Source organism: Mauremys mutica, chromosome 1, assembly GCF_020497125.1.
Source record: "Mauremys mutica isolate MM-2020 ecotype Southern chromosome 1, ASM2049712v1, whole genome shotgun sequence".
In the NCBI taxonomy this organism is placed as follows: Eukaryota; Metazoa; Chordata; order Testudines; family Geoemydidae; genus Mauremys; species Mauremys mutica.
In genome coordinates, this window is record NC_059072.1 from 340405182 (window position 1) to 340422226 (window position 17045).

The 17045-nt window shown below is 42.9% G+C and overlaps 2 protein-coding genes across 2 annotated transcripts in view; one reads left to right on the forward strand and one right to left on the reverse strand.

Annotated features, from left to right (window-relative positions):
- Nucleotides 1-10135: 10135 nt before the first annotated feature.
- The window catches only part of TYR (tyrosinase), an 82842-nt gene continuing 75932 nt past the window's right edge, over nucleotides 10136-17045 (reverse strand). The window contains exon 5 of the mRNA XM_045020209.1: nucleotides 10136-10631. Within this exon, the coding sequence (XP_044876144.1) occupies nucleotides 10408-10631 (224 nt within the window). The 3' untranslated portion in view covers nucleotides 10136-10407. The remainder of the gene's footprint in view (nucleotides 10632-17045) is intronic.
- GRM5 (glutamate metabotropic receptor 5) overlaps nucleotides 10241-17045 on the forward strand; it is a 488230-nt gene continuing 481425 nt past the window's right edge. The window contains exons 1-2 of the mRNA XM_045020200.1: nucleotides 10241-10599; nucleotides 13381-13519. The gene's annotated coding sequence lies outside the window, so the exon portion shown is untranslated. The remainder of the gene's footprint in view (nucleotides 10600-13380; nucleotides 13520-17045) is intronic.

A 17045-nucleotide genomic window follows, 5' to 3' on the forward strand; every position in this document is an offset into this window, starting at 1 on the left:
GCCTGGGTGGGGTGGGGTGGAGGAGGAGGGGAGGACAAGGCCACATTGCTTATTGTAGCCACACTACAAATCAGAACTGTTTGAATGACAACCTGCTGTTGCTTGGGCCATCCTCTGGAGTGGAGTGGCTGGGTGCCCGGAGCCTCCCCCCCACGTTGTTGGGCGTCTGGGTGAGGAGGATATGGAACTTGGGGAGGAGGGCAAGCGGTTATACAGGGCTGCAGTGGTGGTCTGTGCTCTTGTTGCTTTTCCTGCAGCTCCACCAGACACTTGAGCATGTCCGTTTGCTCTCCCATTAGCCTCAGCATCGCATCCTGCCTCTTCTCATTGCACTCACTTAATGCTTTCCTGGCCTCTGCCACTGAATGCCTCCATGCATTAAGCTGGGAAAACATGTCATCGTGAGTGCGGGTTTTTTTTTGCCTTCTAATCTGCAAGCAATGCTGGTTGGGTTTGCCATTTAAAAGGAGGGGCTGCAATTTTCGGGTGGATGTGCAGCACACACTTCCCCCACCCCACCGCGTGGCTATTCTCGGGGATGATCCATTCACCCCTCCCCCCGCTGCATGGCTATTCTCAGGGATGTTCCCTTTTAGCCAAGCGCAAACAGCCCAGCATGACCAGGGTCCTTTTACTGTTTCCTTACAAAAATTCCCCTATTTCAACCAGGTGAGCATGAATGATATCACTCTTCTGAGGCTAACACAGAAAGATATAGACCAAATGTTGCTTGAATGCGACCAAAATCCAGGACCATTCGCTGCCATGATTTGTGCTGCAATGATTCCAGACCACTTGCTACTTGCTTGGCGTGGTAACGTGTCCTACCGTGGAGGATGAAATAAGGCAGCCCTCCCCAGAAACCTTCTGCAAAGGCTTTCAGAGTACCTCCAGGAGAGCTTCATAGAGATGTCCCTGGAGGATTCCCGCGCCATCCCCAGACACGTTAACAGACTTTTCCAGTAGCTGCACTGGCCACGTATGCATCCCACATCTTCAGGGTAAATCAAACATTAAACACTATTGCTTTTAAACCCTGTAGTGTAGTTACAAATGTGCACTCACGAGAGGTGCCTTCTCCGGCTTCAGGGTTGGGGATCCTGTGTTGGGAGGGTATTGGCTCCAGGGTGATGAAAAGGTCCTGGCTTCTGGGGAGAACGGATTCACCACTTGCCTGTTGCACATTCTCCTCCTCCTTCTCCTCCTCTTCCTTATCCACGAAATCCTCTTCCCTGTTGAGTGAGACTCCCCCCTTGCAAGTGTCCACGGACAGTGGTCAGGCAGTGGTAGGCTCCCCCCCTAGAATGCCATGCAGCTGATCATAGAAGCAGCATGTATGGGGCTCTGACCCGGAACGACCGTTTGCCTCCTTTGTCTTTTGTTAGGCTTGCCTGAGCACCTTAACTTTCACATGGCACTGCTGTGTGTCCCTGTTGTAGCCTCTGTCCATCATGCCTTGTGTGATTTTGGCATATATATTAGCATTTCTTCTTTTTAATCAGAGTTCTGCCTGCACAGATTCTTCTCCCCATACAGCAATCAGATCCAGTGTCTCCCGTTCACTCCATGCTGGAGCTCGTTTGCGATCCTGGGGGGGCTGCATGGTCACCTGTGCTGCTGAGTTTGCCATGCTGACCAAACAGGAAATGAAATTCAAAATTTCCCGGGGCTTTTCCTGTGTATCTGGCTAGTATATTGGAGTTGAAAGTGCTGTCCAGAGCGGTCACATTGGAGCACTCTGGGATAGCTCCCAGAGGCCAATAACGTTGAATTGCATCTGCACTACCCAAAATTTGACCCAGCAAGGTCGATTTTAGCACTACTCCCCTCACCGGGGAGGAGTACAGAAGTCAATTTTAAGAACTCCTTAGGTCGACGGAATTGGGCTGGTTGTGTAGACATATTCATTATAAAATTGACCTAATACGGCTAAATTCGTCCTAACCCTGTAGTGTAGACCAGCGCCTAGTTGCAGTATTAACTCCCTTGCCCCCATGAGAAAAGAGGGAATGTACAGCCACAAAGGGGACATCCTATTTATAAACCAGGCACCAAAAACACCCCCTCAAGAATGAGTGAGCACGAATAAACTTGTTTTCAGTAATTACAAAAGCAACTGAATCTGTAAATCCAAGTGAAAGAAAGAACGAAAGAGAAATTTTTAACAACCCAGCATTGTTAGTTTTCAACTCACTGTGGAGACTGGTTCAAAGTGACTTGCACTCCACTCATACTTGTACACACAGATGGTGAATTGCATGTTTGCCTTTTTGGTGAGGGCAGGCGCTAAAAATATGAATTTCAGCAAAATACAGGCAGAGGAACAACAAGAGTGACAGCTGTTCATTTTCCTTCCCTTTCAAAACAAGGTTCATAACGATGCTGCTAGAAAGCGCTCAGCTTCGAAAATTAAAGAATTTCACAGAGACAACACTTTTCAACACAAACCACAGAGATATAATGCTGATTACATTATAATCAAGCTGCCAGGTATCCTGACTTCTGAATGACAGTTATGTATTCCTTTTTGCTTTAATAACATCTGGGTGAATTCTGTGCCACTGCACAAGCGCAGAACTAATGTCCCCTGCAGATTATCCCCCGCCCCGCAGATTCTGATAGGGAGGCAAAGAGAAGCTGAATTTACACCTTTTGCCCACCAGGGGCTGATGTGGCAGCAGAAAAGAGGGCAGCTGGCTCACCAGCCAGAGCAGCTAGCTGCAGAGAAGGGGGGGCAGAGGCTGCTTTCCTGACAGTTCCCTGCCGGTGGGGCCAGGTGAGGAGGCACGGGATATGGGTGGGACAGACAGAGTGGGGGCAGGAGGCTGCTGGGGGGTCAGACAGACTGGGGTTCAGAAAGGCTATTGGGGGGACAGACTGGGGTGGAGGCACAGGAGCTAGTGGGGTGACAACATTGAACCAGGGGCTGAATGGGAGTTGGGATGAAGGGCCACATGGGGATGAGGGGAGTTGAAGTGGCTGAGTGGGGCTGCAGGGACATAGTGGGACACAGTCAGCTATGCCTGGCTGAATAGGGCACGGGGGTGCAGGGACACATGGGAATGGGACAGGAGGGTGCAGGAACACATGGGGACATGTGGAGATATGCCTGGCTGAGTTAGGCTTCAGGGAGACATGGGGATGGCGGGAGTGGAGGTGCAGAGGCACACGGGGACAGGGGCAGATATGCCTGACTGTACGAGAGAGGCAAGGGCCAGCCAGGGGATGCATGGGGGAGGCTCCCCAACTCCCTAACAATCCTTCCCCTCCCAAAAAAACCCTGTTCCATACTTTTCCCACCTACACCCAACAGCCATCCAGGGTCACTCCCAGGCTTTTTTCCTAGCAATTCCTTACCTTTCAGCTCCTCTGTTACCCCTGACTCCCCAAAGCCTTTGCACTGCTTCTGAGGGTGTGGGAAATATGTCTCTGTATTGTAGTTTAAAAGAATTATTACTCAAAGGTTAAGGTCCACTATTATTAGAATTACTGTGCAGCTGGAAACTCCGACCTGCATGGCTGCAACACTCACATCTAGGAAAATGCTTCTGCATTTGTAATAGTTTTATTAACACAGTTAGCAAAGTTACAAACGCTCCAACCCAGCAAACTAGAGATAATACAGAATGACCATCTGAGCATTTATATAGTCACACTATCCCTTGCAGAACAACCTGAAGTGTTACTCATTATTGTCCTCCTCATCATCTTCCTCATCACCATCACCTGTTGCTGTCATCCTGGCATCTCCCAAGAGCTACATCTCTCAAGGCACATAGGCTGGGATACAACTTTTGTAATGTGTTACGCTGATGCCTATGCATAATGCATATTCAGCATGGGTTCATCTCCTTTTCCAGATTTGTTTTCTCACCCTATACTGACTAATATATGTAGGCTAGCACATAAATATATATCATAATAATATGTATTATCCACACCGTGTATATATTAGTATGCATTAATCACCAATGACATTAAGCACAAATATTGTAATAGTGATATAGCCTAAATTGGCCTATACCATAATCCTGTTCACTTATGCTAAGTATCCCGTAACTCCTTGTATTTGCTGAAGTAAGCATTTGGCATAAGCAGATAGGCAACTTGTCAAATCAAGACACATTTGTTCCATGTCTTAGTGCAAGCTAGGGAAGTATCTTGATGGATCAATGCCTGGAAAGCTGGTATCCAAACCAAAAATAAGGAAGGAACAGAACAACAAGTTAGGGAACTGGGACAAACTGGTGGGTTGAATTTCAGTGCTGTGTAAAGAAATGTGTAACTTGTAAAATCATATAAATAATACCAGCTGAAATGTGCAACTTTGGGAGCATACCAGCAGTGTAAGGTGAACGCAACAGGATTGGCTGCTCTTCGGAGACTGGTATTGTATAGAACCTTTTTCCTATATCATATTAATAAACCTGACTGATATTGGTTATTTGGGCTCTTAAATGTATTTCATAACAAACCAAAGTGTAGTCAAGCAATTGACTATACAATTTATCAACACGCGACTAACGTTGGGGTGCCCTTCTCCCATTGGTTACTAATCATTTTACCTCAAATTTATTAGCATAGCAATCCATTAGTTACCATGGTATCCATGTGGATGGACATCTGCTGATATTCCTAACTTTAAAATATTGAAAACTGGTATAAACTAACATCTTGTGGTTTTCTGTCAGCTGTTTAGTCATACTTGTGTATTGCAGCATTCTATCTTGTGATACCTTATGATCTAGGGTTACTCTTGGTTAGCTGCTTATGCTAAGGTTTTTGGGAGCCATATGCCTTGATTCGTTTAGCTAAACTATTGTCTTACAGGCCTTGAGGCTTGTAAACTCACTGCATTACTACCTTAACTTATACTAAAGCCTTAACTATAAGCTACAATATAACCCTTGCAAGGATTTTTCCAACACAATGATTATCTACAGATAATGCCACAGTGATTATCACAGTTTGTCCTATCACTCTTATGTTTACGAAGATGAACAATTTTGGCATCCTTTAAGTCCCGTGGCACTGACTCCTGTTCCCAGATAATGTGGAAGACCCTAGTAAGATGTAATCTCCAGTTCATCAGTATGAGGGAGTCTGGGAGGGAATGAGAGCCATTCTGCAGTCTCCCTGCTAAGAAAGCATGTGGAGGTGTAGGCTGTCAGTCATTCTGTTGAGTGGAAAAGGGTCAGGAGCTCTGGGTCTCTTTGCTATGAAGGCCAAAGAAAAAACCAACATGGGTTTTGGAAGAAGCTGTGAAAGGACCTGGATAGAGGAAGCTGGCAGAATGGGAACCCTGGGGTGGGGAACTTGATATGGACTTTCAGGATAGAACAGGAGGGTTGACAATAAAGAGTTTTCCTAAATTACCATGTGCAGAGGGGTTCTGAGGTTAGAGAGCCTAACATAGTCAAGTCCTGTAAAGGAAGTGAATGGACTGTAGCAGAATGGAATACGAGATCTTTGGTAAGGGAGCAGAGGTTTGGAATGTGAACTGGTCACTAGCTTCCTGTTTTGGGACCAAAAGCTGGGACTTCTGAGGCAGGGTGGTCAGAAATTCCAATTCTGTCTTCCCACCAAGGAAAGAAGATCACACAAATGTGGAAAACTTGTGAAAAAGGATGGATTGGTTCAGACCCTTTCTGGAGAGCCAGTGACATTACCTAGGGTGAGTTCTGGTTTTGCTGGAGAGCTAAACTACCTTATTAGTGAAGGAGGCTGATGCAGTAGTCACTTGGGAAATAAGAAACCTTACCACATTCCCCTATTAGATTTAACATAGATAATGGTGCAAATTATGAGGTAACCTTCCTTAATTACCTATGACAATTGGTAAGTTTTTAAGGGTGATCATCAAAGCCCTAGTTTGTTAGAGATACACATGGCAGGATTCAGGGGTGGGGGAGAGGAGTTCTCATCCATTTTAATTCTTTGAAATGACAGATTAATTAAAAGTCACAACTTGATCATTTTGAGTAGGGCCTCGCAGAAGCTGGAGCTAACTCTGCTCAGAGACCCTGTGTGTCCTGTAATATGGATAAACCAGGTAAAGAATCAACGAATGCTGTGGTTTTCTGGATAAAAACAATCTTGAAATTTTGGATACACAAAATCAGAGAAACAATCTCTTTTCTGTTAAGAGCTGAAGTTAAAAGTTAAAAATTCTTTCCAAAGCCTTTTAGAGTAGGCAGTCTAACCCCCACCACACCTGCTGTAACACAACATAACTAAAGCTTAGAGCTGGTTGAATTTTTTTTTGAAATTACATCAATTTGTTTTCCACGGAATTAGAAAAAAGAAAAAAGAAAAAATCCCCTCAAAATTCATCACTTTTTTCAATCCGCTTGGCTAAAGATAGAACATTTAGCCTAGATACATTCACATACACAATTTGAGAAGCATTTGGAATTATAAAATCTGTTTAGATGGAATTTTTAGTCTACTTGCAAAACCAGTTTAGACCAGAGACTGCAAATTTCACATGGAGCCCACACTAAACATTGTGTTCATCTGATTTTAATACAAACCCATAAATGTATAAAATTCAAATGTGTTTCTTTCCACAGTCACCTAAGAGAAGTCAAGTGTTTTGGATTGTATGAACTGTTGGGGTACCATTGAAAGCAACTAAATATGAAGGCCCTGAAATTGAGACACCCCTCAAAATTCATTCACAGGAAAATTTCTAATGAAGTTTCTCTGTCATGATTAACTAATAAAACTGGATTTTGAATTAAAAAAACATGTTTAAAGAAAAGAAATGTTGACATTGAAGAATCATTATGTTTTCCATCACTCCTGCTCCCCTTTCTAATAGATTATGGGCAGCACAGAATAACATATTCTGACTTATAACACTGAAATCCAAAATGAAGACTTGTTAATGGTAAGATTAAGATTTTGATAACTGTATTTTTAATGGTCTGTAATTATGAATAATGAATAGATACAGATGAGGTAACTCTTAGGCCATGTCCTTGCTGGCATAAATGTGGTTTTGCTAATTCTTCTTTTACACAGAATTGCTAATCTTCTTAAAATGTTATTGCTGATGAAACAAACTGTGCTGGAAGATGTAAGTAAAAGATACACAAACAGGTAATGATAAATAACCCCTCCTCTTTTTTCTGGGTAGACCTAGGGAAGGGTGACACAAAACAACATAACTCAGAAATTACAAATCCAGCAGGAAAAATACAGATGTTGTGTAACTGAAGCTTGTGCATGCATAAAGTACAGGTTACCTAAAACCCAAAGGGTTGACATGTTAAAAGCCGATTGCATAAAGGGTAAGTAATCTGTAATGTAGAAACATGTAACAGACCTAAGTGAACATGGGCCCAAACAGGAGAAACACCAGACAAGAAACTGAAGAATGGGACTGAAGGACCAGACCTAGTGATCAGAGAAGGTGGCAACTACCATTGAAGGTGGGAAAACTTCCCCATGTCCTAGAATGTGGTAACTTGGGCCCACTTATCAATTCTGTCTTGTCTGTTATTATTTGTCTGGTATAAATGTATGTCTGGACACTGTAAGTGACAAGAATTCTGTCTGAAACTGTATAAATAAAGGTGAAAATTAATTTAGTCCAAAGCGGGTGAATTTGTGACTCAGTTTCCCAATTTATACCCCCAACATTGGCGTCCCTATGTGGGCTTGAGTCCAAGACATCTTATTGTCACTTCTAGGTCTTAGGGATTGTGACCTAGAGATTCTGGGTATTTAACAAGGCTTGGAAGATGATAGGGAGAAGTGCTTCTGGCCTCCAGCTGTCAAACACCCAGACAAGAAAGTAAGTTCTTATAATAATAATAATGGAGGAGTATGTGAATATAACCTCCCATAGAGGGAGATTAGTTAAAAATGTTTTAGCCAAGGAAGAGCATTGGTACATGGTGAAAAAGATTTCTAAGAGTAATGTTGTGATTAAGGAGAAATATAAAAACTCCCAAGAAAGGAGAGTGTGTACGGAAGAAGTATATCTAATGGTCTTGAGTCTGTCGAACAAGTTAAAAGTAGTTAAAGAATCCTGCAAACAGTTAAAATATAGAATAGAAGAGCTTTGGCCAATGGCCAAGTGACAGCCACAGTGTTTCCTCTTGGAAAAAATCAATCACAGTGAAACTAAAAGCAATACAGAATATGCAGTTATTGGACGTGTGATCCGTGTCGGATGGCCCACCGAGCTACTAGGGGGCGGTGGGGAGCTACTGCCTCACTGGCTGTCCTGGGTCACGCCTCTGTCACTGGGGAATTAGTGGAGAGAGGGGCGTCGGCACGGGTCTCTAGTGCACCCCTCAGGCAGGGGAGCACCGGCAAGAGTCTGCAGCACGCCCCTCAGGCAAGGGAGCACCGGCAAGGGTCTGCAGCACGCCCCTCAGGCAGGGGAGCGCCAGCACAGGTCTCTAGTGCACCCCTCAGGCAAGGGAGCGCCGGCAAGGGTCTGCAGCACGCCCCTCAGGCAGGGGAGCGCCAGCACAGGTCTCTAGCGCACCCCTCAGGCAGGGGAGCGCCGGCAAGAGTCTGCAGTGCGCCCCTCAGGCAGGGGAGCGCCGGCACGGGTCTCTAGCGTACCCCTCAGGCAGGGGAGCGCCGGCAAGACTCTGTAGCGTGCTATCGGGATTTTGCTACCCGAGGCAGGTTGGCCAGGGCAGGGGAAAGCAGAGCCACCCAACTCCACTGTGTTCCAGCCCAGGGCCCTGACAATGGAGCAGTGAGGGTCCCGCCACTGGGTCAGCGGGGTCCTTCCGCAACACGCTGACCAAATAGACTCACCGCACTGTACAGTTCTGTCCCTGGGCTCCTTTCTACCCAGTCATGGAAGGTCTAAGGCTTTCCCAGTGCTACAGAATGTGGTAACTTGGGCCCACTTATCATTTCTGTCTTGTCTGTTCTTATTTGTCTGGCATAAATGTATGTCTAGACACTCTAAGTGACAAGAATTCTATCTGAAATGGTATAAATAATGGTATCTGTAACAAAACATGTCTGCATAAATACTACGCATAGTTATCAGTGGAGCTCAAACCTGGGACCATCACCTATGCACCCCTTCTCTACGAGAGAGACAGGAAAACTGTTAACGTCTAAGACCATGTCTACACTACCCCTTATGTCAGCAAAACTCATGTCGCTCAGGCCAGGGGTATGAAAAGAACACTCCCCCGTGCAACATACGTTTTGCTGGCATAAGCACTTGTGTTCACAGAGCTATGTTAGCAGGAGACTCTCTCACTGACATAGCTATCGCTGCTCGTTTAGGTGGCTTTATTATGGTGACAGGAGAGCTCTCTCCCATCCGCACCGAGTGGCTACATGAGCGATCTTACAGCAGCGCAGCTGTATTGGTACAGCTGTTCCGCTGTAAGCTTGCTAGTGTAGACATGGCCTGAAGTAGCAGACTGGAGCCAGCCACAATATGATGCTATTCTCTAAAACCAACGTATGACAATAGGATGAATGAGCAGAGATATGTGAGTTGACGCTGCTGGGGAGAGATGTGAAGTGGGATTACTAACAGCCATTTAGAAGTCTGCACTCCTGAGGGTGAGGCATTTCTGTTGAGGTTATTCAGGTAAATACATCTCATTCTGTGATGCACTGGTCATTTGTAAAGAACATGAACCCATCTTTCTTTACAAGCAATTGCAAGCCAAAAACTGTCCACAGCTGGCAAACAGCTAGAATGAGGCTTCCACCCTAGCTTTAGAATAAACACAACTCTAAGAAAAGACTAATTGAAACTTTTTAAACAAATGAGGAGCAGTTTTTGAGAGGCTACAGCTTGATGCTGATGGCACTCAATCAAGGACAAACACATTATTACTGGAGGTGGAAGGGAAATAATTCTCCCTTAAAAGAAAAAATCTGTCTCCAGATTACTCACTCTAATCAGAAGCACAAGTATTAGTCTTCCCTTAAATTAAAAGCAGCTGAACAACAGAATATAATATCCCCAGTCTTGCAATCAGATACAGACAGGTGACAGCAGTCCCTGTCTGAAACCTGTTCATATGGCTCTAGTTGCAGGATTGGGGCCTAAATTCAGAACAACATTAGAAAGTGCAAATAAAATAGCAGATGACCAAAAGCAGGAGCCATCAACCTGGGAAATGGTTTAGTTCCATGAGAGTTCTGTTTAATTAAGAATAGGCAATACCTGGTATAGTCACAGGAAGGAAAGTAACATACATTCATTTTTATTAGAAATGTTCTATGGGGAGATTTTGATAATACACTACAGTACAGTATTGCATGTTACATGAGCAATGATATTCAGGACATTCCACACCCCTTATGCAGTGCATCGCAGCAAGATATTCTGTAAACATGTACCAAACAATGCATACTTGATTTAGTGTTAGCACCTTAACATCATTGCTGGATTACAGGTGGCTTTTATAAATTTGACTGATAAGACATATTGTGATCATCTTCACTTTCCATGAGTAAGGGCTGTGTTTCTGCAGTGCTTCCCCTTCTCTTCTTCCTACACCCCAGAACAATAAGTCCTGTGATCAGAGCAGTAATTATGCCACCAACCACAGCTGCTCCGACCAACCACTGCCAGATCTGACGGGCTTGCTCCAGGTAGGGCATCAAAAAGTCCTGGAATGAGTCAACTGCAAAAAAAATGACAAAATTCATTTTATGTTATGTAATGCACTGTCAGTTTGTGGAAGCTAGCAGTTATATGATAGCTCATGCTGGAAGACTTTGAATAATAATAATAATAATAATGCTTTGTATTGCTGTAGTGCCTTTTATCTCAGGGTCACACAGTATTTAAAAATCTTTAATAAATCAAGTCTCTTCTCATTCAATGAGGTAGATAAGTATTATCCATAACTTACAAATGGGAAAACTGAGGCACAAAACCTACCAGCCTTTAAATGACTTCACCCAATGTCACATAGGAAATGCTGGATGAAATTACGAATAAAAGTAGTGAAGAAAGTAAATAAGGAAGTGTTATTTACTCCTTCTTATAACACAAGAACTAGGGGCCACCAAAGGAAATTAATAGGCAGCAGGTTTAAAACAAACAAAAGGAAGTATTTTTTCACACAATCCATAGTCAGTCTGTGCCAGATGATGTTGTGAAGGCCAAGACTATAACAAGGCTCAAAAAAGAGGTAGATAACTTCATGGAGGATAGGTCTATCAATGGCTGTTAGCCAGGATGGGGAGGGATACAAAACCCTGCTTCTACTTTGCAGTAAAGCTGTGCTTCTCAAATGCAAACAGGCTTATTCTGTCCTAGTTAGGAATCAACTCAGTCTGATTTCTCTTCAGTGATTATTTCAGTCCATTATCCCAAGGCACCACGAGAGTCAAAGCTCTCAGTTTAGCTCTTCATTATGTAGCACTATAAATGTACACAAGACTCTGGAGTAGGAGACCAAATGTGATACTGCTCACCCAATGGGGTTTATATTCCATGGGGTTGAGTCTCCATTACCCTGGCTATTTTGCAGGCATTTACATCTGAGGAAAGTGAGTGCACAGGGCTACTATGCTGGTTTGGTAATGTTTTCCACCTATTTTATACTCCCTTTGCACAAGTGTAAATGTATACTCAGGGTGCCAGGTAGTGGAAAATGCATCCCTCAAGGTAACGAATGGGGTGGAGTCCCTAAAGTCTGAGTTAGTTGCATAATCAAAGTGGACAAATAGGCATTCTTTCTGAAACACGATGAGCCTGAGTCTGGTCTTGGTTATACTGGCGAAAATCTAGAATAACTCATTGACTTCACTGATGTTGCACTCTGGATTTACACTGGTTTAATTGATGTCAGAATCTGGTCACCCAACTCTAGTTATTTTCACTGGTGAGAATGAAGAGAATGAATCCGATGTGAAATTTATTCATCAGTTTTAATTACAGCTGAGAAAAATATTCAATGAAACCAGGCCAAACTTTAGATGAGCTCCTCATCCCCCTCTGGGCTCTTTATGCAGGGTGAAAGGACCAGAATGGTATAAAGGGTTGTCAAAGCCATGTATCTGACTGGTTGAGGATTCTCCCAGGCCAGAATTGAAGACGACAACCATAAGTCTGCCCTCCAAAGACCACCTCACAAGCCCTGCCATAGGGAACTTGCCAGGCAAAGCTGGGGGCGGAAGAGGCATGTTGAAGGCAGAACTGCTGCACACAGCACTTCAGAGATTCCTGGTGGTGATGTGGTCCACAGGGGACCACAACTTAGACAGGCCCCCAGGCACTTCAGCCCCTGGTGCAGCCCCCAAAATGGGAGGTGGTTGCTGAACAATTTGCCATCCACTGAAGACTCCTGGGATCCATTTAAAGTAGACCCAAGATGGTCTGTGGTTTCCCTGGGAAAGCATGAACTTCTGCCATCTCGACTGACTTGTTTTGATGAAACCAAAATGTCAAAACCAAACTCTGTGGAAAAGGGCAGAAAAAGCCACATGAATCAATACTGGCATTAATGCTGGTGGGACTCCTTAGTGAAGCACAACTGGTGAATTACTCACAGAACCAGTTATAGCCACTTATAAGTTATGGGTGAGGAAAGCATAAACTGCTGGATGACTATGCACCCATGCAGTCAGAAATTTGCTCAGATGTTTAGAAGTAAGGGTGTTGATAGTAAAAAGGCAGAGGAGTTAGTGCTGTTGGATATTAAATATGGAATACCCTAAGGATTCCATTTTAAGTCTGAATTGGACCTCACCTCAGCCCTTAGCTATTTTCATTTTAAGCTTTGCATGTGTGGAATATGGCCAGCAGATTTTTAAAGATAATATCTGAGGTGACTTAGACAAGCTGTTCTGGAGAAATTGGGCTCAGAAAGCATAAATATTAATTATGCTTTGAATGTCCTTGTAACATTCTTGCTGCTTTAGTCCCAAAATCACTTGTCCTAGAAAACTTCAGCTGAGGTTCACTCAAAGCACCCTTTTAGAAGGGAAAAGCAGTGCTGGGAAGCTGTATACTGGTGTATTCCAAATGGTCAGTTGGTCTCTAGAGGAATTTCAAACAGCACTCAGTGATTAGTGGGGACCAACACATTCATCTGAGAAAAAAATAACAAATCTCTCCAGCCCTTTTCTTATGAAGACAGCCTCCAAAATGAAAACCAAATCAATCTCTAACGTACCTATCCTCACAACACCCCTGTGATATAGTTCCCATTTTACAGATGGGGAAACTCAAGCAGTGAAAGATTAAGTGACTTGCCCAAAGCCATGTAGGAAGTCAGTGGTAGAACAAGGAGTTAAACCCAGGTTTCTTGGATCCCCAGAGAGCACCTTAACCACTAGACCACCTTCTATTGCAAGAAAGAGTTTTCCCTGTGATGATCACATCAAAATTAACCCTCTCCCCTACTACTGTTCTCTCTCTAGTGCAGGGTTGCCCTTTTGTAGGAACATTTTCTCCCAGCATGCCTTTCTGGGACTGGCCCTATACACTCAACAGAGCCAAGCAGCTACAACTCTAAAGGAGCCATTTTGGAGCTGGTTGTATTTTCTTCTCTTCTAGCTGGTAAGTACATGTTTTATTTTCCCTTTCTTATTGTTGAGTAGATGGCACTTTCTCACAGTCACAGCTATTTTCCATAAAATACAGGGTTTGTTGCTTTTTTTAAAAAAAACAACAACCTATCCTATCCATCCCATACCTGCCAATGTATGGGTTTATTTTAGCTCTAACCCTAATTCTGAATTTCCTGGCTTCCAAATGGCTAGTTTTTGTTTGTTTATTAATACTGTTATTCCAAAGTTTTCTTTTTACCCTTAAGTTTCTAACAATGGCTATTAGAAAGGAAAGGTGGGTGAGGTAATATCTTTTATTGGGGCAGCTTCTGTTGGTGAGAAAGACAAGCTTTTGAGCTACACAGAGAACATCAGGTCTGGGAAAGATACTCAGAGTGTCACAGCTAAATACAAGGTGGAACAGATTGTTTAGCATAAATAGTTAATACATATTATAAGAGACCGTTCAAGGTGAAGCAGCCAGTTAACACCTTGACAGTCAGAGGACAAAAAAGGGAGGTTAGTGGGTTACAGATTGTTGTAATAAACCATAAATCCAGTACCTTTATTAAGTGAATGATTTTTAGTGTCTAGCAAAGTTATAAACTTAAGCTCCCAGGCAGTGGATGTGTTCTTTATTGTTCCAATCACTTCCCTATGACCTTCTCTTGCTCAGTTTTTTTTCCACCTGTTGGGCCACAGCATACCTGCACTGAAAATTTCTGGCCCATTGTCTCTCATATGTTTAGACAGTAAGCTATGTAGGGCAGGGGCTGACTTGTTGTTATACCACAATGGGGCCCTTATCCCAGTTTGGTGCATCTAAGAGTTACAGCAGTGCAAACAATAACTGGTATCAGTACATTCTCTGGTCCTTGACTCTAGTTCAATGATTTTTGTCTGAGAACAAGGAGAGAAGAAAAATCTAAAAGGGGTGATAAAATAGATGCTTTGTGGAAGGGTAACAGGAGGGAACATAGTTCTTGAGCATTTTAACATACCTAAGAACTTATTTAAGAAGTATAAGAAGCTACGTATGTCGTCGTCCTTATGAATCTGGCTGATATGTAGAAAGAATATGAGTGGCTTGCTAGGAAGTATAAAAATATGAACCTAATTTTTGAGAAAAAATGTGAGATATTGAGGTCTTAGTTGCAACTTATTCTAGGATGAAGCCCTGCTTCTCTCATTTTTTATTGGACTCTTTCAATCCCTTTCCCATTTGTGTTATGCCTTTTGCTATAAGATTGTGAGTATAAAGAGAACTGTGTTGTGTACATATATTGTCTTGGGTTTTTAGGTCTGTGTATACTTGTGTGTTTACATCACAGAATCAGGAAATATTTTAGCTCCTTAAGTAAATTGGAGCCGGAAACTTACCATGGAAATCTTGATACTGCCAAAATGGTACTGAAAATGAGCCTTGTTGTGCAGTCCTCCTTCCTGCAGAGTTTGACTGGAACAAAATATGTTCCTCTGTGGCTTCTTAAAACCTTACACTGTTCTGCAACCATCTTTTGACTCCATCATTATCAATCTGGAGGACAAGGGCTCCTCATTTGTCAGCCTTATCCTTGGTAAAATGTAATGTGGCACGAGGCCAGATGGGGCTGCTGCATGATCTAACAGAGGGGAACTACTACTGTCTTCCATTTTACCACTGACTTAAATGCAGTTAAGCATGTCTCTGCCCTGTTTTAACCTCAACCTGTAAGGATTTCTCTAACAAGCTAGAGGCCAGCAGCCACCTCCAGGCATCTACTGCCTGTTTTCAGTTTCCTTTGCCACAGAAAAGATCCATGCAATCGCTCCCTTGAAGTTACCATGGCAACTCGGATGCCAGAGCACGGAGTGTCCCCAGAGGCAGTGCTAGCCAACTGGGGGCCCTAAACAGGAATATTTTGCCCCCCCTACACACAACACATACTACTAATTAATAGGGGGTCCCTTTGAGCTGCTCAAGGACCTAAGCAATTGCTTAGTCTGTTTATGCCTACTAGTGGTTCTGGCCCAGTGATCTGTAATGCACACCAGTAAAAATCCATTTGTTCCTGTGCATGTATGTCTGCGGATTAGAACCCACCAGAATTCCAAAGACCCCGTTACCACAGTCAATTACTGTAATCCGTAATACTGCCAGGTCAGAGAGCACGGCAAAAACGGCCCCTCTGAAACACTCAGAGTAAAACTGGGTGATTAGGAAATGCCAGTGAACTGAAAAATCCATTAAATAAATAAATGAATGCATAAATAGTTTGGGGTCCAACAGAACATTTTTTTGACCCCAAATGAAACACTTCATTTCAGTTTTGAGCATTTTTTTTAACATTTAAAAAAATCTTTAAAATAAAATTAAAGGAATTTTCTGAATGCAAAGTCACTTTGAATTAAAAAAATCAAAATGTTTTGTTTATAAAATGTCAAAATGAAACATTTAGGTTTTGGATTTTTTTTTCTGGGTGCAGAAGGCTCCGACACAGACAATTCAATGAAATCAACACAAATTCACAAAACATTTTGGTGTCGCTGAATCTGCATTTTTCAACAAAAAAAGTTTTGAGTGAAAAATTTAACCCAGCTCTACTTGAGAGACACTTTGGTGAGTCAAATTCAGTTCAACTTATTTGTTTGTGTTTTAATTTAATAAACTTAAAAGAATGCTCATCCTAAATGCTAGGTGCCATTGTCATTGATTAAAAATGAACTCTTAATTAAGCTATTGCAAAACCAAATAGCAGCCAATCCCGCCTCCTGACATCTGTCCATCAGTTAGTAACAATTACCAGCAAAATCTCCCAATCCCTCAGTTTTCCAGAGACAAATACAAATAATAACCCCAGCACAGTCCCCACATTCAATTTCTTAACTGCCTATTTTTAAAAACAAACAACTCTGCAATCATTCATTGTGTCTCTCTTGCATTCGTGGAACTATATGGACTCTCTCTGGTGGCTGCTAGGAGTGGTAGAAAAAACCACTCCTATTCCCAAAAACAACGAGGAGTACTTGTGGCACCTAGGAGGCTCCTCGTTGTTTTTGCTGATACAGACTAACCTGGTTACCACTCTGACTCCTGTTCCCAGTGGCTGGTCTAGCACAGTGCTTCCTGGAGATTTTGCCAGGGTGGTGTTTCCCTGAAAAATAGGCCAGTGCACTATCGGTACAATAGAACACCAATAAAGAACAAATCCACTTTCAAATTTAGAAGTCCCTTTAGTGGTACAAAGCTGTAACAAACCTGCTGGGACTTGGAGGATGGAGCACGGGTTGCAGGAGAGAAGAGTTTGGAGGAAGCACCAGAAAGTTAGTCAGTGTGCACGTGATTAGGATGCTAGTTCAATTGCAGCATCTCTGAAAATAGTTCTCTTAATAAAGAGTGTGTTTAGTTTGAGAAGAATAGTCATTTTGTGTTATTCCTTGATATGTGATACATGATACAACAGCCTTTTGAACATTTCTTCTACCCAATCTGGGTCTAGGATAAGACCATTTCAGGGTTAATTTTGGACACATCAAAAACAAAATTCAGCTGGCTA